The 26,392-nt window shown below is 37.5% G+C and overlaps 1 protein-coding gene across 9 annotated transcripts in view; it reads left to right on the forward strand.

Annotated features, from left to right (window-relative positions):
- Positions 1–26,392, forward strand: part of LOC131436290 (filamin-B) — a 148,484-nt gene that overhangs the window by 67,261 nt on the left and 54,831 nt on the right. For 5 of the 9 annotated variants that reach the window (XM_058604931.1, XM_058604935.1, XM_058604940.1 and 2 more), the window contains exons 6-7: positions 2,134–3,664; positions 3,726–3,893. In XM_058604931.1, coding sequence (XP_058460914.1) covers positions 2,134–3,664; positions 3,726–3,893 — 1,699 coding nt within the window. Of the gene's footprint in view, positions 1–2,133; positions 3,665–3,725; positions 3,894–12,373; positions 13,308–26,392 lie in introns of those variants that run through there. The other 4 variants (XM_058604937.1, XM_058604939.1, XM_058604938.1 and 1 more) reach the window with 4 other exon arrangements.

Genomic DNA, 26,392 nt, shown 5'->3' on the forward strand with positions numbered 1-26,392 from the left:
CACAAAACTCTCTCCGACCATAATGATAAATATAGGGTGGCGATTCTTATTTGTGTTTTCAACTAAGGAGTGTATCGAAAATAAGCTATCCACAAATTTTTATTTCAAATTATGATAAGAAACGATTTTTTATTCAAACTAAAAATTGATCCTCTATTGTCCGAGGTTAAACTTGAGCATAATGAAAACCAGATGAAATTTAAGTTATTCCTTCACGAATTTTCGAACTTTTGATCGAACGCTCTTTATCAAATTCCGGACAAGTATTGTATCGCATTTTTTGGACGCTTGAGCCCATTTTTTTTTTGAAATCTTGCATGTTCCCAGCTGCCATACCAGTCTTCTTGTAGACCCCTTTTGGGTCGAAGCTGAGGGCAATTTGGTGGATTAGTATATTTTTCAACGAAATTTATACCCTTTTCCGCAAGCCAATTAAGAGTGGTTTTGGCATAATGAGTCGATGCTAAATCTGGCCGAAACAGTATGTACTATGCTTCTATGCTTCTTATATAAAGGCAGCAATCTCTTCTGGAGACACTCAGATCGATAGATTTCTGCATTTATAGTTCCGGTAGTGTAAAAAATGGTTGACTTCAAACCACAGGAACATATTGCTTGCCATACCTTTCGACCGAATGTCTCCACTTGAATCGACCTGTCCGCATCGCTCACATCCTCCCCAACAACGACAGTAAAATATTGTGGACCTGGAAGGGTTTTTGAGTCCTCCTTTACATAAGTCCATCAAAACGCATGTATCCGGACACTGCAAAAGACGCGAATGCAATTTCCGGGCCCTTCTTGCTGCTCGCTTCTTCTGTTCTACACTTTGTTTCGAGATTTTCTGCTTCTTGTAGGTCTTCAGGTGATATCGCCTCTTGATACGCTGAATCATTCCGACACTCGTTCTTGCTTTTTTGGCCAAATCACGTATTGACATTGATTTGTTCTTCATGATTAGAGATACCACTTTCTGGTCCAGTTTCGGGTTGGAAGAACCGGGTTTTTTGCCTCTTCCTGGTAGCTCATCCAAATAATAGTATTCCCAAAACTTATTAATGATGATTATAACACTGGCATGATGAATTCCAAACCGCTTCGTCAATTTTCGCATAGTAATACCCTTCTCGCTTATCCATGTGTCCAGAACCTTAATTTTCACTTCCTTTTCAATACGCGACATTTTGAAAACGCAGAATTTCAACCGCACAAACAAGTGAACAAACGAAAGCTGACAGCCAAACTCACAGCATGCTGTGATTTGATCATAAAAACCATCACAAATACATGCGTACAACACAAATGTATGTGGATAGCTTATTTTCGATACATTCCTTATCACCAGCAAGTTAAAATCGATAATTTTCACTGTTTGAAATGTATTGAGATGTGTTTCGAACCATTAAACATGAAAAATGAAAGAGGGAACAATTAATTTAAGATTATTTTGTAATTGACTAGTTTACCTTTCATCTATTATCTTAAACCAATTCGAATGTTTATATGAACCTCACTTGAAGGCCGGTCCCTCTCATTGAATTGTAAGAGATATTTTGTTACTTCAAGAGATAAACTGATGGCGGTTAAACTGAGCTTCGGTAGGAAGAGACACGAATGAAGGACGGAATGATGCCCATTCGGAACGACTGCGAAGGGTGTGTGCTAGAATGTGAAGTTTACTGCAGTAGAGTACTCGTCAGTGTGTGAACACGTTCGATTTCAATTGAATTGAATGAAGTTTTACAGCACTGCCACTGTGACACGTCAGACTCAATCTTCAGGTTTTTCATAGAAAATTGTTAGTGAACTCATGAAAAGAACAGAACCTATCTTCAAGATGTATTGTCGAAACATTTTTTCAGGCTTAAAATTTTGACATTCTGAAAAATTTGCCACCCCCTAAATCGGGCCCCCCGTGCCGTGAATCCATCACTGACTAGTTGCACGAAAGTTGAATTGTAGCAATCAAGTGATGTAACAAAAATTATGAAATGTTGTGCGAAACCATTATCAAAATAAAATCTTAGAACTAAATATGGAGTCCGTTAGTTTCTATCGATTCTTGATCATTTCAAAGAGATGTTCACCATTCTACGAACTCGAACTGATGCTCTATTTTCCACCATTCCACAGATTGACCACGGACACAGTGCCATATTCAAACCGGACGAAGCTGGCGTCTGGGAGATTGCCATAACGTACCAGGGACGCCACATCCAGGGCGGTCCTTTCAATTGCTCGGTGTTTGATCCGTGCGGGGTTTCGGTGCACGGACTCGACGGTGCCATGCCATTGCGGGCGCACTCGTTCGAAGTGGATGCCCGGGGAGTTGGTGTCAGCGGTGAACTGCACGTGGACATCGTGCACGAGAAACGATCGCTCGTTTGTTCGGTGGAGAAGCTACAGGAGAACAAGTACCAGGTGACATTTATGCCGAGGCAAAACGGGAAACATCGGGTGTATATTTATTTCAATGGATACGATGTCAAAGGATCGCCTTACATAATGAGAGTTGGAAGCAAGGGCCGCTCGGGAAAGACAAGAAGCAGCCCACTTCATGACAGCAGAATGCGTTCGGAAAGTCCGTCTTTTCATTTTAATACGTCATCTATAAACAGAAAGAATGAATCCGTCAGACGGGACATTTACTCGCCGCAGACTGTGCAGACGAGCAAGGAAACATACGCCACACGGCTGACTTCACCGATGCGGGAGACTCCGTCTCCCAGGGAGATTCACAACAGCAGTTACAAGTCCGAGTTCAAAAATGTTTCATCCAACAATGATCACGCATTCCGAAAAAGCACGGAAATGCTGACGAATGATTCAAAGGTTCCGACCGTAGACGATGGGTATAATTACGTCAAAACGGTTCGCACCGAGAATCACGTTACCAAAACCGTTCGTCAGCATCGTGATTCCGAAAGTCCAAGCTTGATCCGTGCTAGTCCTGGACTGAAAAGTCCGCAAACCGTTTCGTCCACGATTTACGAGTCCAACTCAAGAAATGCCACCGCTAGTCCCAAGTTTTACACATCCAGCACGCGCTACATTCCCTCACCCGTGGAGCACCGTATCTCCAGTCCAATCAACATGCATGAAAAAAATGAAACCTACAAAGTTACCGAACGCGAATCGTCTTATAAGAGCACAATCACCCGAGATGTCGTTCGCGATAGTCCCCCGGTCGAGATTTATAAATCCTCACCGACAGCGACTGGCGGTGAGTACTCTTCGAACATTAAGGTTACATCGAACAATGGTCCGTCCCGTCGGGACAGCCGGGATGTGATCAACAAAACGAAGCATATGTTCTCGCACAACTCCCTGGAATCGTTGGCCAACTTGACCGAGAAGCAACTGAACACGGATTTGACGTACGATCGAGCCGTCGATCATCAAACGGAGAAAAATACGCAGTTCAACAAGTTCTCCCTGAACGATGGACACGTTCGAAACGATCGAAAAGTGATCGACGACGAAGGTTTGTATCGTTCGGGAGGATACTTGAAAAATTACAAAACCGAATCCAATGAACGATATGAAAAGTACACCACCCTGAATAGTGGCTTTGAGCCAATAGGACGAGACGTAACCGGTGCGAGGGCGATTCACGTCCAGGATATTCCCGATGGGGTTCTTGGGCGTCCGGTGGAATTTGAAAGTGAGTTTTGGGCAATGAAATTCGAAGGAAAATTTTGTTAATGATCGATTTTAAATTTCAGTTGATGGCTCCCAGGCGGGCTCGGGAAATTTGGAAATTTTGGTCAACGGAGGTCGCGTCACTTCAGCCGTCCGGGCTTTGGGTAATCAGCGCTTCATCGCCAGTTTTACACCGCACGAGTCGGGTGTTCACACCGTGCAGATTACGTTCAACGAAGAAACGGTCCCAGGTAAGTTCTTGCGAATGGAGTTCGCTTTTCTTAACTAGTTCCATCCGAACGCTGCGCAGTTAGCAGTGGAATGCATGCTTCCGACATGAACACGTATTTATTTAAGGCCCACGGTTGCCGGTTTGTAGCATTATTACCAGTAGCGGTGCTGCTCTGCTCGCTGGATATATCGCTGTCGGATAGGGAAAGGAAAGGAAAGGAAAGCAAAGGAAAACAACATTCACGATACTACGGTAGTGATAATAATGAGAAAAATTCTGCTCTGCTAGAGATCGTAGCATCGATTATTGCATAACTTGTTTTGCTCCCGCCCGTTCTACGGCGAGTTTCGTCCGCACGAATGAGAGAATCACATTCCTCGCTCGAAAGCAGGTTCATCTTTGGCTTCAGCCAAGCCGGAAACATTGCCTCTGCAGATTAGCATGGCGTGTTTTTAGTTGGCGATCAAAACAAAAACCGAAAGAATGTTTGAAAACTGTTAAATGGGTCGTCGGTTCGATTCGAGATAAATGTGTTACCTGTTCTGTTGGTTGCCCGTTGATGTACAGGTTTTAGGAGAGCAGATTTCAGCTACGATCTTGTTGCGGTTATTCTGTGCGATAGCTGCAATGTAGATGTTGAATCATTCGTAAAACTGATTTCAGCATGTGCCCGTTTGAAATTGGGCAAAAACTGTTGTGAGTTTGTGATGACAGTTGTATTTCTGGAAACCGAAATGCATTCTGCTTTCAGGTGTTGGTAGTGTTTATTGTTTGTTACGATTACATCAACTAGCTCGAGTGGCTTATTGTCTAGAGATTGAGCGCATTTATAAATTGTAGTTTATTTTATATGATTGATTTAATTATGATTAACGACTTCATGTTTTAACTTGACTAGGTTTTAATTATCAATCACTAATTTTCCATATTCGGATTGGGTTGCTAAGAATAACACGAATTATAGCACTTTCTTGTTTAGTTTAATAGTAACACAAAAAATCAAGACGTTCGCTTTCTAACGCAACTTAATATTAACTTAATAACTGTAATATATTTCAAATTCAACTATGATCTTGTTTATGGCACTGTTATTAACTATTGTAACTACATATGGTAAACCATCACTCGTAAATTAGTACCTAATATAGTTATAAATAACACATGTTAACAACTAGGGTATTATAAGATGTAACCAAATATAACCTCATTCTTTAAACTACTTGCATATTATGGATCATGTCCGGAAAAGCCAACAATTCAATATCAGTCCGCCTATTTTCTGGAAATGACAAATTGGACGAACACTTACGACACTATCCTATTCTTATTAGATATCCAAATCCTAATTCTTGGACTTTATTTTAGTCTACTTTTATTCCTAAACCTTCAATGATACCATTAAGAGGCCTACCGACATGAGAAAAGTTCAACCTTTTTATTAATTTAGAGCAGTTCCAAAAGTCATCAAAATTCACATCCTCACATCCTACTTTGCACACGTTTTCAGTATGACATAGCATTTATTTTGCACTGATGTAGAGACCAATTCACTCAAGACTGATTTTAAATCGTGGTAACTCGGAAACTGTAAGTTGTACCAAAATGGTGTCCAAGAAAAAGTTGAAGAAAATCAATGGAGCACTGTTAAAAAAAACACACACTGTGATAAAAAAAGAACAAATTTTCAAAAATAAGAAAATGACGTTCCTTTAATTAATTTTTAAATAATACTAGGGTAAGGGCTCTCTAGAACCAGTTTTGAATAATTTCGACGTTAAAAAAATTTTGGGTCGTTTTCGTTACCTTTCGTTTTAACTTTAAAATTTTACTGTAGAGTTAAGTTGGTAAACTTAACAACAAAACAAAAAAGGTTGTTTTTATTTAGGCATTAGCCCTTCTAAAAACAAAATGCAGACCAGAGATGTCATTTATACAGATTTATCTGTATTGTATAGGTTTCTGCGTAGATTTAAATCTGAGTACAGATTTTATACAGATTTCCTAAATGTAATACAGATTTGTACGGGTTCATAAAAAGTGAGAAGTAAAAAATTAGACTTTTCTCTGTGAGTATCTATTACTATTTGATTGCAGTAATTCTTTGAAAGTTCAGTAATCAACGAACAAATCGCATGTTAAAATGGAAATCTTCGCAGATATGAAGAATTATCTTTTAACATCATTTTATTAGTGTAAACAGATAGAGCAGATATAGACTTTTTATGCAAAGTAATACATATTTTCTATGAAAATATCTGACATCTCTGTGCACAACCGATGAAACACACACACTTAACAGGGTTATGTTGACATATAGCGGAAAGAAACCAGTGCTGCTGGATTTGCCACAATGGTTATTTCATTAATATTTAACACGCTCTTTCTGGTAATATTCGAAGCCGAAATAGTTTTTTTTTAAATATAAATATCAATAATATTATTAAACTAATATCACGTATACCAAATAAACTTTTTGTTGATGATAAATTGAAGAAGAAAAACAATTTCGTTTTGTAACATTATGAGAAAACCTGGCAACTTTGCGAAACCAAATGAGATGAAAACAAAGCGCAATCAAGTGAACTAAGTGAAAAACTTTCATCTCATATTTTTGAAGACTTTTATTGCTTGCCGGGTAGTTTTTGAAGTTTTTACTCGTTAATTAAACAAGTGGCAAGTGAACATGACTAATTATGAAGTCATCCAGCATTCAATGGTAGTGTAATTGTGCGAAATAGTATGTTTTTTTTTAGACGAATCGATTAGTAGATATTCAGAAACATGACGAACTGTAAATCTTGAGACGAAAATGTGTCCTAAATTGAAAAGTGAGTTTGTTTTAAATGAAAAAAAAAACGATCACCGAAGTATTTAAAACCATTTCTGCCAATGGAAAAATGTGACAATAGCTTAAATATTCATTTTTAAACATTTCACAGTTTGGTTCAGGTACGTTGTAAGATATTTTTCATATTCAAAGTAATGAGGTGAAGGGATGAGATGGAAATAGATGGCTCAGATAAAATAGGGAGCCCTTACCCTATTTCAAACTTTTACTTAAAGCTAGCATTTTGGTGCAAATTTGATTAGTGTGAATCGAAAGTTAGAGGTAAAATATTTACCAGCATTTTCAAAACTCAAATTTTTTGACAAAAAATAGTCATTTAGATACTAGGACACAGTTTTACAGAATAAACAAATGAATTTGGCATTTCTTCTAGAAGCACCCGTTTTCAAGATATACAGGCATGAACGTCAAAGAGGTCATTTTTTGTTGATTTGGGCCATTTAAACAAGTCAAACGTTATTCTAAACATATGAAAACAGTTTCGAAGTCTTTTGAAAAAGAAAGTCAATCACTGCATGGAAACGTAGTACCCTGACATTGTTTTTTATGTATATTTTGTAGTTTTTCGCCTTTCTCATATGGAAAGGCTGTACAATCACTGTAAAAACCGACTTTTGAACCGAGACCCGCAGGGCCGAATGTCATATACCATTTGACTCCGCTCGACAAACTGAGAAAATGTCTGTGTATGTATGTGACAAATATTGTCACTCACTTTTCTCGGAGATGACTGAACCGATTTTCAAAAGCTTAGATTTAAATGAAAGATCTCATGGTCAGATATAAAGCTGCGGAATTTCATTTGGATCCAACTTCCGGTGCCTGAATCACAGGGTGATATGCCTCCAACATGTGAAAATTATGTCACTGACATTTCTCGGAGATGGAAGATGCCATAAGAATAGCCCGATTTTCATTCGGATTAAACCCCTGGTTCCGGAGATATGATGATCAGTATAAAAATGTCTATTCCAGGAATACTTTGTGCATAAGCTTGCAGACCATGAGAGTCTGTAACCAAATAAACCGTTGATAGTCCCATAAATGATTTGCTGAATTTAATCCAAGTCCGACTACCGGTACATTTTCTTTTAAAATTCAAATCGTCACAAAGAATCGTTGAAAAATGTAGGTCATATTAGTTTGTGATTGAATGAATGTCACTATGTCGATAGTCGGCTTTCGGTTCCGGAAGCAAAGCAAAGCCTTGGTATTACATTCCTGTAGTGGAATTTGACCTTCTGTTTCAACAGACTTGGTAGCCGATTCAGAGTGTACAGAATCATTGCTTGGCTAGTGCTACGATTCTACTGACACTACGAATCCTTCCAGGTCGGGGCTCGAACATACGACAACTGGTTTGTAAGACCAGCGCCCTATGCATTGAACCGCCAACCCGGAACTACTGACAATAATATTCTAACGTGATAAAATGGAGCTTACTTCACTTTCTCACATATGATTGAATAGGTTTTCGTTAACTTAAATTCAAATTTTGCAACAGAAATCTTCAAATCTCTTTTTTTAATTATAATATATAGGAGAAAATGAATAATATGGGAAAGGCAGGTTTTATCTTATTTGTATAATTATCATCGTTAAATTTTCAAAAAAATTTCATTTGCTTGTTATACCTACAACTATTACATATATATGAATAGTTCTTATTTGAGGTATTACATCTTTGAAGATTGTATGAGTAAAAAGTTCATCGTCATTCGATAACAGACTGGTGTCTATTGTGGTTTATGTTCCTGTAAATCGATCTGTGTGAAAAATATGTTCCTGATTTTCAAGAAATGAGCCTGAATCTAATTTAAACCTAAATGCATAGAAATACACGTGAATATATAGAGGTCTGACCAAATCCATCAGTCAGGTCGACGGTATAAAAATGTTTGTCAGACGGAGGGTCTTAGTATTTTGCTGCGATTTATGCCTCTGTGTTCTGTACATATGTACATACAGGCACGAAGACGTGTATGTATATATGTATGTGTGTATTTGACAAATAATGTCACTCGATTTTTTCAGGGATGGCTGAATCGATTTTCACAAATTCAAATTCAAATGAAAGGTCTTATGGTCCCATAGATTACTATTGAATTTTTTCCCGATCTTATTTTCGATTCCGAAATTTCAGAGTGATATGTGCAAATATAATAGAAAATGCGCACGCAATTTTCTCGGAAATTTCTTAACCGATTTTTACAAACTAAGATGCAAGTAAAAGGTCTTGAATTTTTTTAACAAGTCCTCGAAAAACGAATCCAGGATCCGACTTCCGGTTCCGGAATTACAGCGTGATAAGTGAATAATTTTCATTTTCATGAGTATTTTCTCACAAATTATGACGAGACGAGGTCCGAATATTTATAAAATTTACTGATAGTTGCATCTAGTTGACAGACCTTGTTAGTTAGGTCCATTGTCGAGAAAATTAAGTGACATTATTTGTAATACACAGATGCACACACTAACATTTGCTGATCTCGACGAATTGTTTCGAATGATAAATGGGTGTAGGAGGCTGTCTTTTCATTATTATTGTTGTAAGCAGCTTAAAGCAATTTAATTATGAAATTGTTTCGAATTTGAATATATTTCCATCAGCCGTGCTAAAATCGAACGGAAGCCAAAGGCATGAAAAAACGTGTTGTACACAGTCTTTCAGGTGCTTAGGAACAATTGCATTAGTATTAAGAATCTTATTTTACTTTGCTCCCAAACATCACTTTAACATACAGTGCTCAAAACTCCTAATTTCATTGAATGTTTTACCCTAGATTACCTAGATTAAGATGAAGAAATAGTGGACGAAATCGTTGTAGTCTTTATAAAATGGGTCATTTTTTTCAATTTCTTATCCAATTTTATGAAAGTACACAAAATTGTAAATAAAAAACGAGCTAATAAAAAACTTGCTATATGCTACTGTAACCAAGTTACAGCGGTCGTGAAATAAAACTATAACTGAACTATTCTAGCAACACAGAAAAAAACATTTATTAGAGTTTCTGTATGATCAATACAAAGTTAGCAATTTGCGAACTGTGATGGTAGTAAAAAATGATAGTATTATGGAATAATAGGAAACAAAATCCGATTCTCCAATATTGTATAAAATTTTGATATAAAGTTCTTCTAGTTTCTTATTTGAATGAAGTCAAAATATGCGGAAGCTACAGAAAAATTATTGGTTTTAATAAATTTTATTTTAATATTCGCTGTATCTTGAGAACATTTAGTTTGCTCTAGAATAGCATCTCTTTATTTTAAATTTTGCATGTTTTCCTCCAAATTGGACTCAAATTGTTGCAATTTGTAGGTCTTGCAACTGCTACTGATTATACGAACTGACTTCGGATATACTGGTCCTCGGCATCTGGTTGCGGAACACACGCACTTTTCTTCGCGACGGCTCAACCAATTTTCACAAACAAAAGGCCCAAATTAAAGGTAATCCGGAACAACAGGGAGCAGTCTGTTTAAAATTTCAAATCGTCATTTAATTTATTGTAAGATTATAAGGCCGAAAATTGTCATTTACACACAATATTTGGCCATGCCTGATTGTTTCCGGCATCAAAATGTGACTGGCCTCTTTCAGATGTTCAATTTCAAGATTCGTGCCTTCCGAATCAGAATGCGTCCGTATAAGTGGGGATATGTTACTCAATCCGAACGCGCTTTATAACTAAGCCCGGGTGCTGTCATAGCGATACTTGATATGTTCTTGACATTTCATCGAAAGAATCAAGAAATTGTACAATATCTGTTTTGCATCAAAACTACTTATTAGATCTTATTTCGTTATTCCAATTTCATTACGTTCAATTGATCCAGTAGTTCTTATCTTCAAATTAAATACAACATTGAATAAACTGCGTCAGAATCAGATAAGATAAATGCTTATGATAATATTCTATTCTGTTTTAATATGAATATTTCGTTCAATGATAAAATTTTACATTTTTTTGCTATTTTCTCATGCAAACTTTGTTATGATTTTTCATGTTTCAACTAACATTTTTTTCAAATTAAATAATGTTTATTACTACCATTGAGATGTTTAGTTTTAATAATAAAATATGTTATTGGTTTGCAAATCACTTCTACCCGGGAACGTTGTAGCTTTCGAACGGTATATAACACTACGAGTGAAAATATTATTCTCAGCGCCATTTTTTTGCGCGAGACCAAAACTGGTCATTTTCATCCCGATCTCCCCTAACTTAAAAATTGACTTTGAAAACCGCAGCTGTCAGAATGTGGGAAACTTCAGCTGTTATGGTTGTGGATAAGAAGCAATTATTACTTGTAATCTAGTTTGTTTATTTAGAGCAGGAAAAAGCCCACTGGAGTTGATACTTATTAGGAATCACTCTCCAGTAGGCATAAATCCTCCTCATCTTACGTACCAACAAATAATCACATCCAAATGATACAATAATTAATTATAATAAAATACTAGGTACCCTTACAAACTAACATAATATACTTAGCACTCACAAACTTAAATACAAACATACGATTTATAAGCAATGTCATTCTTAGGTCAAGTTCTTAACAAAATACTATAAATGAGCGTCTGAGAGTAGTACGAGAAAGATTGAAATTAAAAATAGTATAACAACGATTAAATATACGAATCATGCTTGATACACACACTTAAAAAAATCCCTGTGATTTTACATCTTATTAGATGCACATAAATGGAGCGTCGCAGTTCACGCAAATTTACGTCGAAGAACATTTAATATTGTGTCTAAGACTCCATGACATAAAATTCATTGAAATAAAAAAAAAAAAGAATACTGATAGCAACCGCCGCGACTTGAACCGAGAGTCATTTGATCGTAAGTACGTCTGTTAATCGACTGAGCCACAGAAGCATGCATCTGCTAGGCAGGTAAAAGGTGCATTTAAATTTATACAGTCGAACCTGCCAGCAGAACGCAAGTTACAGTCGAAATCAGTAAAATTCAAGCACATCTAACATTAAGTCATTACAAATGAGATTTTCCGTCATTTGACAAATTAGGTCTTTATGAATTACATCGTATGAGGGATTAAGTCACCTGTAAAATTCAAAATTTTTTAGAGTGCAGGTTCGTTCTTCGCATAATTCGTTCTAGTAAACTGGGGGACAAGAAAAGGGTTATTCCGGAGAGTTAGCCTTTAGTTTAGTCCAATTTTAGTTACTGTTGAATAATTCCAAAGAGTTACAAATAACCGAATAACAATTTAAATCGTAAAGGAAGCTTGTTCCGGTGATGAGTAAAATCTGTAATAACCCCGTTAGGTGGATTAAAACTGGCTTCTGCTGAATTCACCACCGCAATGAACGATTCATTATTTAACGAAACTCGATAACTTTCGGCAGAGGAATTTTGCGTTCACTGCATCTGTTGCCGTTGATCGGCCTACCTGTGGTTCGGTTCATTTCATTAAAACGAATATCACTGACAAGAAACGGCATCAAAAACAAACCTTAAGAAAACGCCACACAACGAGGTTGCTTACCTGTCGCGTGCTGGGCACAAAAGAAAACTTGACGAACGATGAACGGTCGAGAGCGGGAGAGGAGGCTAAGCCCACACGATCACGTCTTACCTGTGGAAAGGTAGATCAGTCTCAGTTTGTACGTGGCTCGGTTTGGACGCGATATTCGTAAGCTCTGTCGAAAGTGTATGGTTGTGTGCTTGGCTTGATACGATCAACAATAATAAGAAGACAATTTTCACCCAAGTTTATGTTTTTTTTTATTGCCGCAGTTTTTCCGATCGTTTGTGGCTTTTGATAGTGGTGCTTTCGTGGGCTCACTCATGTTTGTATTTGTGTTTATGTGTACGCGTTCGTCTGTGCATTTTGTGCGGATCGAGAAAATACCTTTCCTACACAACCCTCGCTGCGGTGCGGTGGCGAAAAAGAGTAGATGAATCGTTGTGTTTGGAATTTGTCTTCGAGTGTCAGACAAGGAACGGGAATCGATCCGCCGTGCTAGTGGTTGTGTGTGTGTGTTTGTGGCCATCTCGAATGGATAGATCTTCTCACTGCGATCGTCGCCCCAAAAAATAGTTCTTCGGAGATATCCCATATCAAGGCGCGGCACGCTGCAAACTGATCACAGATGACGTGACATGTTTGAATTCTAGCATAGGGAAATTTCTTCGCTGAACTACTAATGCTTGAAGCTCTGCCTGTTTTTTTTTTGCTTCGCTTTGCTTGTGGTGATTGTGAACGGCATACATATTTTCAACTAGATTTCTACTTTTTTTTCTCTCTCTTATTGATTCGGTTTTTGTTTAATTATTTGGGTTTTTAGCGGTGAATGGTTTTTGTAGCTTGCATGCAACTAAGCGAAGAAATATCAAAATCCTTATGTGAATATTTTGCGCGTACGTGAATCGGGAAGTGGTGCGGTTTTGCACTGGTGAGTTTTAAATTGTAGCCATTAATAGTTTCAACGGAGTGACGTCGGTCTCCGGCGACAATCAGCAGCAGTAGTAGCAGCAGTAGCGAAGCGAACAGTAGCGGTTTAGCGAATCGGCACCAGAGAGAAAGGATCCAATCCAATCAAGTGTAAGTGTTTGTTGTTTTTTTAGATACACAGAGACAAGGAGAAATCGGTTAATCGGTTGGATCATTTTAGTATCAAATTCAGAATACATTAATGTGTTTCATTCAATCTGAATCCAAATATGGTTGATAAAACAAAACAACCAATAAAACTATGTAATCTCTCATATCTAGTTTGATGGAAGAGAAAAAAAATTTATACATGCGATTGGGCACATACCAATACAGTACAGGAATGTGAGCTCCATTCAATCGAATGTGCTTGGCAGCTATTAAAACAAATTAAACATTCGAACAACGTTCGAATACTACATAACAAGGGACTACATCGATTGTAAGACTAATCAAAACAGACAACAAAATTAATGATAATTCAACCAAACCCAACAGCGCCTCAGTTCAATGGCATTAGGTAATAAACATTCTTCCACAATGCCAACGGTTGACAGTTTTTCGCTTCGCCACTAAAATCAACTCCCGGCTGTTCACGGTCAAGTTTTCGAACGATAGCAACTACATTGTTTTTTGTTTTTTTTTGGTTGACTGCCGAAGTGCGAGTGCACGGTCAGCTCGGAGGCAATGTTTTTCCAAATTTCCACGCTCTTGACCCGCCAAAACCAGACAGATTGTTGTTTGTTTCTGTGGCGCACAAAACGGCGCCGTACGTGTTGCATCGGAACGTTCGATCTCGGAATCCGATTCGACACTTATACAAACAATATGCAATTATCTGTCGAAGAAGTTTGCGATTCTACGCATGACTTAGAAAAAAAAACATCAACAACAACAACTACAATGTGATCGTCAGCTGGTATTTCAAGGTTGTTCGTTGAGTCGGTAATTGGTGGCATGTAGTGAGGTGTGTTCTGGTAGAATTCCCAACCGAATGTGTGTTGATAGAAAACACACAGTGAATCATTTTTTTTTGTGTTAAACAAAATTATGAATCATAGAAAATCGGTCCGTTTTTCAATCTAATTGTTAATCCGTGCGTGCAGTTTCATCAATTAAAAATTTGAAAACATGTAAGTTTTCATAAAATAATGTGAACTGTGCACAACCATAAATCAAATAAACATAGATTTCCGACTGTACGGTGACACTAACAGCACCTCTAGTGAGAAACGGGTGTACTTTTTTCCATTAGCTACTGCGGTTTTGTTAAATGCGCAGGCAATTTTATGCATGCATTTTAGGAGCATTTACGCACCCATTCTCCACCAGACGGTGCTTTTGCTGTCACGGGTTGCTCAACTACATTAGTATTACACAGGAAAATCTATGTTTATTCGATTTATGGCACAACGCTGACTTTTCACAATAATATTATTCAGGCGCGCTAAATTTTTTTTTCGGGTGGAGTTTCAGAACAAGATGATCAATTTCCATACGCATGGAAATATGTGGGGCATTCCACTTAAAATCAGCCACCCAAATTTTTTTTTTCATCTAGCTATTTTGTTGGTAAAGAACACGTATTTTTGCCTTTCTCATATAGAAAGGTTATGCAATCACTTGAAAAACCGACCAGTGAAAATTGTGTCATATACCATTTGACTCAGTTCATCGAGCTGAGCAATGTCTGTGTGTGTGTGTGTGTGTGTGTGTGTGTGTGTGTGTGTGTGTGTGTGTGTGTGTGTGTGTGTGTGTGTGTGTGTGTGTGTGTGTGTGTGTGTGTGTGTGTATGTGTGTGTGTGTGTGTGTGTGTGTGTGTGTGTGTGTGTGTGTGTGTGTGTGTGTGTGTGTGTGTGTGTGTGTGTATGTGTGTGTATGTGTCAAATAATCTCACAAGGTTTTCTCGGAGATGGTTGAACCGATTTTGACAAACTAGGATTCAAATGAAAGGTCTCGTGGTCCCATACGGAATTCCTGAATTTCATCCGGATCCGACTTCCGGTTCCGGAATTATAAGGTAAAGTGTGTTCAATATTGTACACCGTCACTTAAATCGGTGAAACAAAAAACGTAAAAAATTTTCTAAACTGGTCTCAAAACTACACAAATCGATAATCATTATCAGTAGGCAACTAAACAAACCGATTCCGGCTATCCTGGTTCCCGATATCCGGTTCCGGAAGTACCGGAAATAGTGGTCATATATACCAAAATGGATCTCACTCACTTTTCTCAGCGATGGTTCGACCGATTTCCACAAACTCAAATTCAAATGAAAGGTCTTCCGATCCGATACGAAATTCCTGAATTTCGTTCGGATCCGACTTCCGAATCCTGAGTTATAGGGTGCGTACTAGAAGAGTTTGTGTGTCATGTTAGTGGGTGGCCATACGAACCGACTTCGATTGTACCGGTTCTCGTGTTCCGGTGCCGGAAGTGTCGTTCTCGTAAGGATGGCTTACGCAATCAAAGCACTGTTTTATTCTGTATGTTATGCATAAACAATCACTTGGTTTCTTTCAAAACTCGAAGAGAAAATTTTTGAATAGAATACCACAATATTATATGTACATGAGAAAGGCATCATTACACCACTAGGTGGATTAAAACAGGTTTTTATTATAATATCAGGTGTACAACTTTGCCTCCGCCGTTTTTTTTTTCAAAATTCAAAGCTTTATTGCGAAAATTTGCTTACAGATGTATTATTAAAAGTATTGTCCGTAGCTAGCGACAACTTTCTCCCATCTTTCCGGCAGTTTTCGGATCCCGACTCGAAAAAAAGGAGTCCTCTTTTAACGCTATCCATGAAGCAATCCATTTTTCCAACTCTTCGAAGGATTGAAAATATTGATCTGCCAGGCCGTGTGCCATCGAACGGAATAGGTGAAAGTCAGAAGGGGCGACATCTGGGGAATACGGCGGGTGGGGTAAGACTTCCCATTTCAGCTTTTCCAGGTACTTTTTGACCACTTTTGTGACATGAGGCCGAGCATTGTCATGTTGGAGGATGACTTTGTCATGTCGCTCTTGATATTGTGGCCGCTTTTCTTTTAGCGCGCGACTAAGGCGCATCAGTTGCGTTCGGTAGCGATCTCCTGTGATGGTTTCACCCGGTTTCAAGAGATCGTAGTAAAGCACACCGAGCTGATCCCACCAAATACAAATCGTAACCTTGGCGCCGTGAATATTCGGTTTTGCCTTCGACGAAGTAGCATGTCCGGGCTTGCCCCATGATTTTCTGCATTTAGGATTATCGTATTGAACCCACCTCTCATCACCGGTTACGATTCGATGTAAAAACCCCTTACGATTATGTCTTTGAAGCAGTTGCTCACATGCAAATAGACGGCACTCGATGTCCCTCAGTTTCAACTCGTACGGCACCCAGATTCCTTCTTTCTGAATCATGCTCAGGGCCTTGAGACGTTTTGAAATGGCTTGCTGACTCACTCCCAACAATTTGGCAAGCTCTTCCTGGGTTTGGCACGAATCTTCATCAAGCAATGCTTCTAGTTGTTCATCTTTGAAAGATTTTACTCTTCCACCACCATGTTTGTCTTCGACATAGAAATCACCATTTTTGAAACGTTGAAACCACTCCCGACACATTCTTTTACTCAGAGCAGCCTCACCATAAGTTTCTGAGAGCATTTGATGCGCTTCAGCTGAATTTTTTTTCGAATTGTAACAGAAAAGTAAAACTTGCCGCAAATGACGAGAATTGGGCACATAAACAGACATTTTCGAGCTTGAATAATACGAAAACAAGAACAACTGTCACTGAAACGGCGATGACAATTCGTTAAGCACTGTACACACTCACTTTAAAGGCATTATCATCTATGTATTTTGACCAGCCTCAGCCGGTACAGCCACCTATCGGAAAACGGCGGAAACAAAGTTGTACACCTGATATGGTACGTGGAATTTTCGAGATATGATTTTTTTAAATTTCGCGTTTACTAAAAAGAGCCTTTTTTCAACAGCCTATACTGTAAAATCTAATAGAGATACAAAAATTCGTCCAAGACATGAAATGTGCGGCTTTTCCTTAGCTTTCAAAAAAACGATTCCATAAAACAACCTTTATAGTATATTTATAAAAAAAAGTTAAAAATTAATTACCAAATAAAAATATTTCATTCTTGGGCCTAATTTTTTTTGTCTTTTTTTATTAAAAATGAAGCATTAGGGCTTTAACTCAATTTAGGCAAAGTTTCAGAGTGGAAAGATTAATACTTTCGAGACAGTGAATTTTTCAATAACGACCCGCACGCGCGGAGCGTACTGCAGCGCAACTCGCTCGAATACGGGCTTAACTTGTCAACACATGTCGTGCCACTTATCGAATCCTTACTTTGAAAGTTTATTGTTAGCAACGTTTCAGTTAAGATCACGGTGTAAAAATGAATTCAAAAATCAAAAACATTTGCGTCAAGTTTCTTCTTCCCTTCTTGAGAAATTCAATTTTTTGCAAACAAATGATGTTTAGTGTGCATCGTGTAGGCAGAAAGCTAGTGAAATTTGGACAAAGGATTTACGTCAGTATTAAAATAATGATAACATACAGTTTTGAAAAAGTTACGAATGATGCAATTTTCATATAAGTATTTACGGCTTTCTCAGTCCCAAATCACTAGACACTGGGACTGAGAAAGCCGTCAATTCTTATATAAACTCATCTTCCAGTCGTTACAACCATAATAGATTTCACTATTCAGCTGTGAGGGTAAATTCTGCTGATGCAATAGTGATCACAGATTCTGAATCCTCTGAGACTGATGACAACGATGACAATGTGTCTACGTTCAGCGATTAAACAGAAGTAATTGTTACATTTACTTACGATGTAACACTGCATTTCTCAAATTTTAAAATATCGATTGCCCCTTTAGAACGAATCATACGAATTGAAACAAAAATTTCATGCAGAATTTGCAACTAAATCCGGGAGAAGTAGAATTTTAACTGTTTTGCAAAAAACTAGAGTCAGCGACAGCCAGCGCATACGATGAACACATCAAGATATTTTGTTACGAAAGTACGGAATCTCGTGGGGAAAAAGAATTATTGGCGATTCAGGGAACAAAAAGTAAAAACTAATTTTTTTTATCAAACTTTTGATGTCTTTATATTAAAAATAATAAAAAAAAAATCTGTGAAAATCAAATTTTACAGAAAACAAAAAACAATTTTCTCCTGAAGTAATAACTAAAGTCAAACAATTTTACACTGTGAACACAAAAATCGAATTTCTCAAGAAGGGAAGAAGAAACTCGACGCAACGAATGTTTTTGATTTTTGAATTCATTTTTACAAAACTGAAACGTTGCTAACAATAAACTGTCAAAGTTAGGATTCGATCAGTGGCACGACATGTGTCGACAAGTTAAGTCCGTATTCGAGCGAGTTGCGCTGCGGTACGATCCGTGCGTGCGGGTCGTGATTGAAAAAATTCACTGCTCCGAAAGTATTAATCTTTCCACTCTGAAACTTTGCCAAAATTGAGTCAAAGCCCTAATGCTTCTTTGTTCAATAAATAAAAGTACGGGTGTGTAATGTCAGAGACATAACTGGATGTCGTGAATACGAATAAAACTGACACTCTTTCTTTATACTTTCGAGTATCAATTAGTTGATCGATTGTGTGAATTGTGCAAGCTTTCCTCTTTTTTACTACTAGAATTTGAAACGATACTCCTAAACTAAAGTACAGATTAGTTACATAAAAGATTCTGACACACAATTAAATATTACGGAATATCCAGTATAGTTCTTTATGATAAAATAATGGTGGTTCTGTAAGGAACCTTCCATTAATGGCTTCTAAGTCGGTACTATGCATTTTATATAGCAACTCATCAGAAAATTCTACTACAAACTATAAGTGTTCTAAATAAAAATATACAGAATTTTGATGGCAATTATTTCGTTTCGGATTTAAATATTTCAGTGAAAAAAGTTATCAAAATGTCGTGTACGAGATAAATTTCTGGCATTCAGAAGGGCCAAATTGTGTAATTCTCTAAGATATTAAAAACTGTTGCGAATTTTTCACAAAGCTAATCAAATTATCCTGAAAACTGGCTTTGTGACCTGAGCGTTTGAGGGTTTACACCACGCAAAAGGTCTACTTTCATTGCCTACTGCTTCTTCTGACGACCGAAGTCATCTGAGCGTTTCACACTTTATACTTGGTTTGTTCTTACTGATGTTGGTGGGAGAACCTCACCTCGACATCCAGTTCCGTCTATAGAAATAAGAGAAATGAACACTTTTTATTTAATGATTACCTTTTCTATTTGTTCAGTAGATCCTGATATGTGCCTGACTAACTCAAAACCGTCGTCCGGATGCGAAAAAGGCAAGCAAGCGTGATGAATTTTCCTCATTATTTCCAAAAGTTTTAGTTGTTTTTCAATTATTTTTAGGGGTTTTCACGCTGTTGAATATTTAATCACGGATTCATGTTCATATTTTCGATAGTTTGTAAAAAAAATATGGCAATAAATATTCGTGGTAAAGTTCTGCCCATTCTTGTACAGGGTAAATTTTGAAAAGGCGCCCCATAGTAAAGTAAGTCGTATTCAGGACAAAAAAACCGATTTGAAGAATTCTGGGATTGGGAACTGGATCTGAGCTCAAGAACTAGATTCAGAACTTAGAACAGACTCAGAATTCAGTTGGATTTTAGTGGACTACAATTTTGAAACTGAAATCAGTTCCGGAATCTTTTTTCCAGAATACAGTTTAGCAGGCAGGCTCTGAATTCTAAACCCATATTCCGGAACTAAGCTCTGAAACGTGAAGACGATTTCTCGCCACGACTACCAAAATGGGTTGCATAGAGTACAGTAAAACGTCGCATAAATCTTTGGGAGTATTATTATGATTCTAAAAAGAACCGAATAGAAGAATTCTGGAATAAGCAACTGGACCTGAGTTCAAGGACTAAATTTAGAACTAAGAGCAGACTCAGAGTTCAGTTGCAATTCTAGAACTACCATTTCAAAACTGAAATCAGTTTCGGAATATAGTGCCAGAATCTAGTTTCAGAATGCGAATGAGAGTTGCTACCTGGGCGTTTGAGGTTTTAACCACGCAGAAGGTGGACTTTCCGCCGCTGCTGTTTGATGATATCGCCCCTCGACGACCAGAAAGCAAATGATAAATCATTCTCACGACGTCTGCTTCCATCCAACACATAAGAAGAAATGATCGATTTTCGACCACGGTTCCCCTTTTATACGCATTCAGATGAAGATATGTGCCTGACTACCTCCAAATCGTCGTCCTTGCGCGAAAAAGCCAAGCAAAAGTAAAGAGTTTTCCGCGTTGTTTTCAAAGTTTTAGAAAATCGATTTTTTTGAGTTGTTTGAGGTTATCTCTTTCTGTTCAGTATATTATCCTAAATTCCTGATCATATTTTTGATGAAATAGTGAAAGAATTATGTTGCTGCCGTTAATACGAGTCAAGATATTCACGATTAAATTCTGCCCTTCTTCCATAAGGCTACTTTTGGAAAGGCACCCCATAGTAAAGTAAGTCGTATTCACGACAAAAAATAAAAAATAGGCCCAAATGGAAATATTTTTATTCGTTTATTAATTTATAACTTTTTTCTATAAATATAATATAAAGGTTGTTTTATGGAATCGCTTATTTGAAAGCTAAGGAAAAAATGCACATTTCATGTCTTGGAAGAATGTTTGTATCTTTATTAGATTTTACAGTATAGACTGTTGACAAAAGGCTCTTTTTTGTAAACGTGAAATTTAAAAAAAAAATCATATTTCGAAAATTCCACGTACTATATTGAAAAAAAAAATACGTGTCGAATAATTTCGAGTTCTTTATCGAAAATAATACAGTTAGATGAAAAAAAAATTTATGGGTGGCTGATTTTGCGTGGAATGCCCCATGTATATAATTACGTGATTTTTTTTGGACAAGGTCGATTGTTGAAATTTTTTCATTTTAAATTTCGTGCCAAATCATATTCGCAGTTGGTAACATTTTTTCAGATTTGAATGAAACTTTCGGGACATGTAGACTTTGTCACATCAATTGTCACATTGCATACTCTATTTTTCCAAAATTGTTCTAGACTGTCTCTTAAAACATCAACATCAACAAACCGGAAGTCGCCATCTTGGATTTAAGAACCACCTCAAACATCGTTTTCCGACATCTACTCGTTAATTCCGCTCCGAAGATACCCATATTGTTGGAGGTTTTAAACAATCTCAATAAACCGGAAGCCGCCATATTGGATTTTGAAACGAGCCCAAAGATAATTTTCTTGCACTTACTCTTCACATCCATTCCGAAAATAACCATATGATGCGCGGTTTCCAGATTAATTACACAAAACTTTTTTTACGAAGCAAATTCCAAATAACGTAAACTTTTTTTACGAACTCCCGATTAGTTCGTAAATGGAGGTTTCGGTGTACTGAAAAACGTCCCTACTGAGTCCTACACTGAAAAAATCTTCACTTTAAAAATTTTAAATCAATTTTAGGGGGACGGGTATAGCGTGATGGGTAAGTCGATCCCTTTCACGCAGCCTGCCTGGATTGGATTCCCAATCCCGCACATAGGGTCAGAAGGTTTTTTTGACCCGAAGAGGTGACTGACCTTAATATTAAAACCTGTATAATTGAAACTCAATAAAATCAATTTACAACAAAAGAATACTTTTTTTATAACAAAAAATGACTGTGTTTTTTTATCGAAAATAACTAAACTGAAAGTCAATATCATTCAAGAATTTAATAAGATTCATTAATATGAGAGGAGATTTCACAGAATACTGAATTTGCCCGATATTTGCAAAAAGTATCAGTAATGGAGAAGAGAAAAATTTTGTTGGAAACAGTTCTTTCCTAAGACAGCCGGACGGTTGGACGGGGATATAATAACCTACCTTAGGTCAAAGTTTCATTGAATACAAAAGTGATGTTTTTACCTTTTTTACATATAAAAAATAGGTATAGAAGTCGCTCAAACTTTAGAAAAAATTTCCGGGGCCCGGAGGGCCTAATGTCATATACCAATCGATTCAGCTCGAAGAACTGAGCAAATGTCCGTGTGTGTGTGTCTGTATGTGTGTTGTCAACAAAGAGGTCGAGATCTGAGAGATGGCTGAACCGATTTTGATCAAACTAGTCGCAAATGAAAGGTCTCCCCGTCACCTAAAACGCTATTGAATGGTTTTGAGATCGGATGTTTACTTTTTGAATTATACGAAGTTTTATGTCAATTTTTATTAGACAGTACCTGTCACAATCGACCTTGAAAACAGAATATGTTTTCAGACTTAGATTCCGCACGGTAATACCTATCCAACAAGCCATAGATTGTTGAAATCCGTCCATTTTTAAAGGAGATATTAAAATTTTTGTGTAAGTGACTTTTCCCTTTATTCCAGCAATAGGAGTTTTGAGCGCTGTGTGGCCAAGAATTGCTTGGGAGCAACGTAAATTTTTTATACTTTTACATACAATTGTTTCTAAGTACCAAAAAGACTGTGTACATCATATGTTTTCATGACGTTTTGCTTCGAACCGATTTTAGCACGGTTCGTTTTTGGCAACATAGTCAGGAATATATCTGACTTCGGCCATACCGATTTTCGAATTCCGGTTCGAGTATCGAATCGTTTTTCAAAGCTTAATCGTTTTTTTTAAAAAAAGCCAAATCGAATTTCAGAAACAAAAATTCAAATTGAAATAAACTTATAGTCCCATACAAAATTAATCAATTTTATCCAATTCTGACTTCCGATTCTGGAATTACAGGATAATTAATTCTCAAAATACAAACCGATATAGACGATGACAATACCGAAAAGTTTTGAAGTTGGACTCAAAACTATTGCAATTTATTCGTCATATGGCCATACGAATCGGTTTCTGTTATGCTGGTTCCTGAATACGGGCTCTGGAAGTACCTTAAATTACCGTAAACTCTAAAGTAGAACTTACTTCGACATATCATGGAATGTTTAATCGATTGTCCCACTTTTAGATTCAAATTTAATCCAATTTGCAGTTTCGACATTACAGAATAATGAGTGATTAAAATCTCAAATTGTCGCCTAAAACGACGGTGTTTAAAATAATGTCATGAAAACTGAAACACCGTAGAATATTCATGCAAAAAACGCATGGGGATTGATAAAAAAAGGTATCATCTCACTGCTAGGTGAATTAAGCACGTTTTTTTATGTTAATTGACTTTAAATTTTGAAAACCGATTATTTTTTCAGTGTAGAATTCGAATACACGAATTTCGAGCTTTATCACAAAATATCACTTTGCTCACCTTATTTTTCCAAAATTGATAGTCTTTTTAAAAATTACTTGAAAATTATATTAATTTTTTGCATTTAATTAGAGTAGAAAAATGTCAAATCCTAAAAATAAATGCTGTGCTGGTAATGTTCTCAAAATAAGTATAATTTTCGAAAATTACCAATCGAATTTTACACTGAAAAAAAAATCGATCTCAGAAATATGAAGTCAAATTACAAAAAAATGCCAACCTTCCGGATACTGTAAGATGGGTGTTTTGCGGGGAATAAACTTTTTCTTATTCAGTACTGACACTTTCTGGAAATATCGGGCAACTAGTAGAAGATGATTCGGAGAAAATTTCTGACAAATAGAGATTCATTGGAATCTTGGATGATTATGATTTTCAGTTTAGTTTAGTTTTTAATAAAAAGACACTGGAAAAATAAATAAACAAATAGTTTTGGTTCGGCATCAGGAGTCACCCTATTTTTACTCGATAAAATTGATGTAACTCGATCAAATGAAAAGCTGGAAAGGTGCTTTTTTCATCAAAGTAGCTCATCATAAAACTTCCAACAACTCTTATGGCACGACAAAATTATTTTAGAGTTCAATTAAGAATGTTAGATTTAAGATTTCAATCTAAGGAGCGCCGTATGAAACAACTTTTGTGAAGACGTCAAGTACAAAACACTGATATTTAATAGTGAAAATATTTTTGTCACGCTAATTTTCCGTTTTGGACCACTGTGCAATGGCTGTTTTTCTGAGATTGTTAGAAAAAGTTTTACAGCAAACTAAATAAATCGAAAAATTTAGGTTAGGTTAAAACTGCTGTTTGAGATTTCATTATTTGTTGGAATCTAAATATTGCAAAAACAAGCTTCAATACCTGAAAACTTTCCTAATAAATATTATTTCAATTATTTCTTGACGAACGAAATAAATTTATCTTTCTGATGAACTGATATGGTAACATATCGTACGAGTTTTTACTCATTCCATATTTTAATAATCACAATTTAACACAATCGATACGGTTCAAATGCAACGAAAACAGATGCGGTAAGATAAATCCACTGACGTCCACATCGGTTTGAGCTTTAATTTCTAGAAACTTCTTAGCAACACTATTTTCGGCTTCCCGTTAAAGTATGCTTCGATCTCAAAACGACGCATGCGAAGGCATGTGACCCACAGCTTTGAAATATCACGACCAGCCGGAACCTTTCCGTCAGCAACTCTCGTCACCTCGTCGCCAACAGTTTCCACTGCACAGTCATCATCACACCGAAAAGCACAAATAAAGTTTCTCAAACCCAGCTTTTCTAGTCACCCAACACGAGCCCGGGAGCCACTAAACAATGTTATAAAGTCCCCCAAAACACTGTGGTTAGCTGTGTGGGACCCCCGTTCACACAGACGGTGTCGTTCGGCAGCCTCACTGAATCAGCGTAAAATAGAGAAAGAGCGAGAGAGAGAGCGAGAGAGACAGTCAGGCATGCTGACTTCGGTTGGGTTTGCATCAAACCGCATCACCACCCGTCGCGGCCAACGTTTGGCATATGTGAGGTGAACATGCAGCGAGGTGAGATCGAGTCAGCCACGGAAAATGTAGGTCAAATCGTCGTCATCCCCCGCCCGGTGGAAGTAATCGCTCGGTCGTTGGCGCAGAAGACCTGCGCGAGGTTGCCAAAGGCGAGAGAAAGGAACACCCATCTCTAGGCAGTGACGGCAAAGGGGAGAACTAGGGAACTAACGAAGCTCGAAAAACAGTTAAGAGACCCATCGTAGGAGAGCTCTTATAGCGGTTCTTTGCACGAGATCACTCCCGAAGATTGTTGCTTGCGTTGATCCCAGCGCCGAGGTTGCAATGATTGATTGGCAATTGTGTTTAATTGCTCCATCTAGCGGCTAGCTGTGAACACAGAAGAAAAAAAAACGGCGATCAGCATCAATCAGAGCAACTTTTTATGGATTTAGCTTTTGCTTGACGATTGGCTACAAACCGAAGGCTACGCGAAGGCGTTCGAAACCGTCACCGTTCGTCCTACCGTCCCGGCAAAGGAATTTTTCCTTTTCAGTTCCTTATGAAGCATGAAAAAGTTTTTCTATTTGCGATATAAATATTCATGTGCGTTTTCTAATTATTTCTTGAATAGATTATCAATCATGTTACGGTTTTCGCACCAATAAAGCAGATAAACGCTTGCGAGTTCGGTTCCGTATTTCATGCTGAGTGCCCTCGATTTGAAATGCTTCCACCCCAATGATTGCTAATTATCATATATTTGGATTGAGTAGGAATTCATAAGTCACTAGTCTCTAATTGCCAAAAGAATCGTTGCTGGAGGGTGGTGAGTCGAAAACAGTCGACATGGATCGGTACATCTGGTCACCTTCCGGATTAGCAAGAAGCTCGGACGACGGGAGACGACGCAAAATTCAACAAACTCATCGGCTCGTAACTAATTTACCTACCTTTGGGGCAAAGAAAATATGCACGGTAAATTGAGGAAAATGTTTTAATATCATTACGTCGTCCCGATGGAGCGACTTGGCTACTCGTTGGTGGTGAGTGAGTAATGAAAGAGTCAAAAAAAATGTCTAGCTTTGCAGTTCTCAACAGCCATAATCCCGGGTCTAAATTGGGAAGTCATCAACCCCGTCAGTCAGTCAGTCAGTAAGTTTTTCCTGCCGTCAGCAGCAGCAGTCACGGGAACCTTTTAATTTCCGTAACTCAAAGTTGAAGACAAGCAAATGTAAAATGCTACTTGTGTTGCTGGAGTTGATGGTGGTTTTTTCATTCGCCTTCTATCTACTGAGGCGGTCCGAGACAAACCGTGAAACAGACCATAAACAAGTTTTTGTATCATTATTGAAGAAGG

This window comes from Malaya genurostris, chromosome 3, assembly GCF_030247185.1.
Source record: "Malaya genurostris strain Urasoe2022 chromosome 3, Malgen_1.1, whole genome shotgun sequence".
NCBI lineage: Eukaryota > Metazoa > Arthropoda > Insecta > Diptera > Culicidae > Malaya > Malaya genurostris.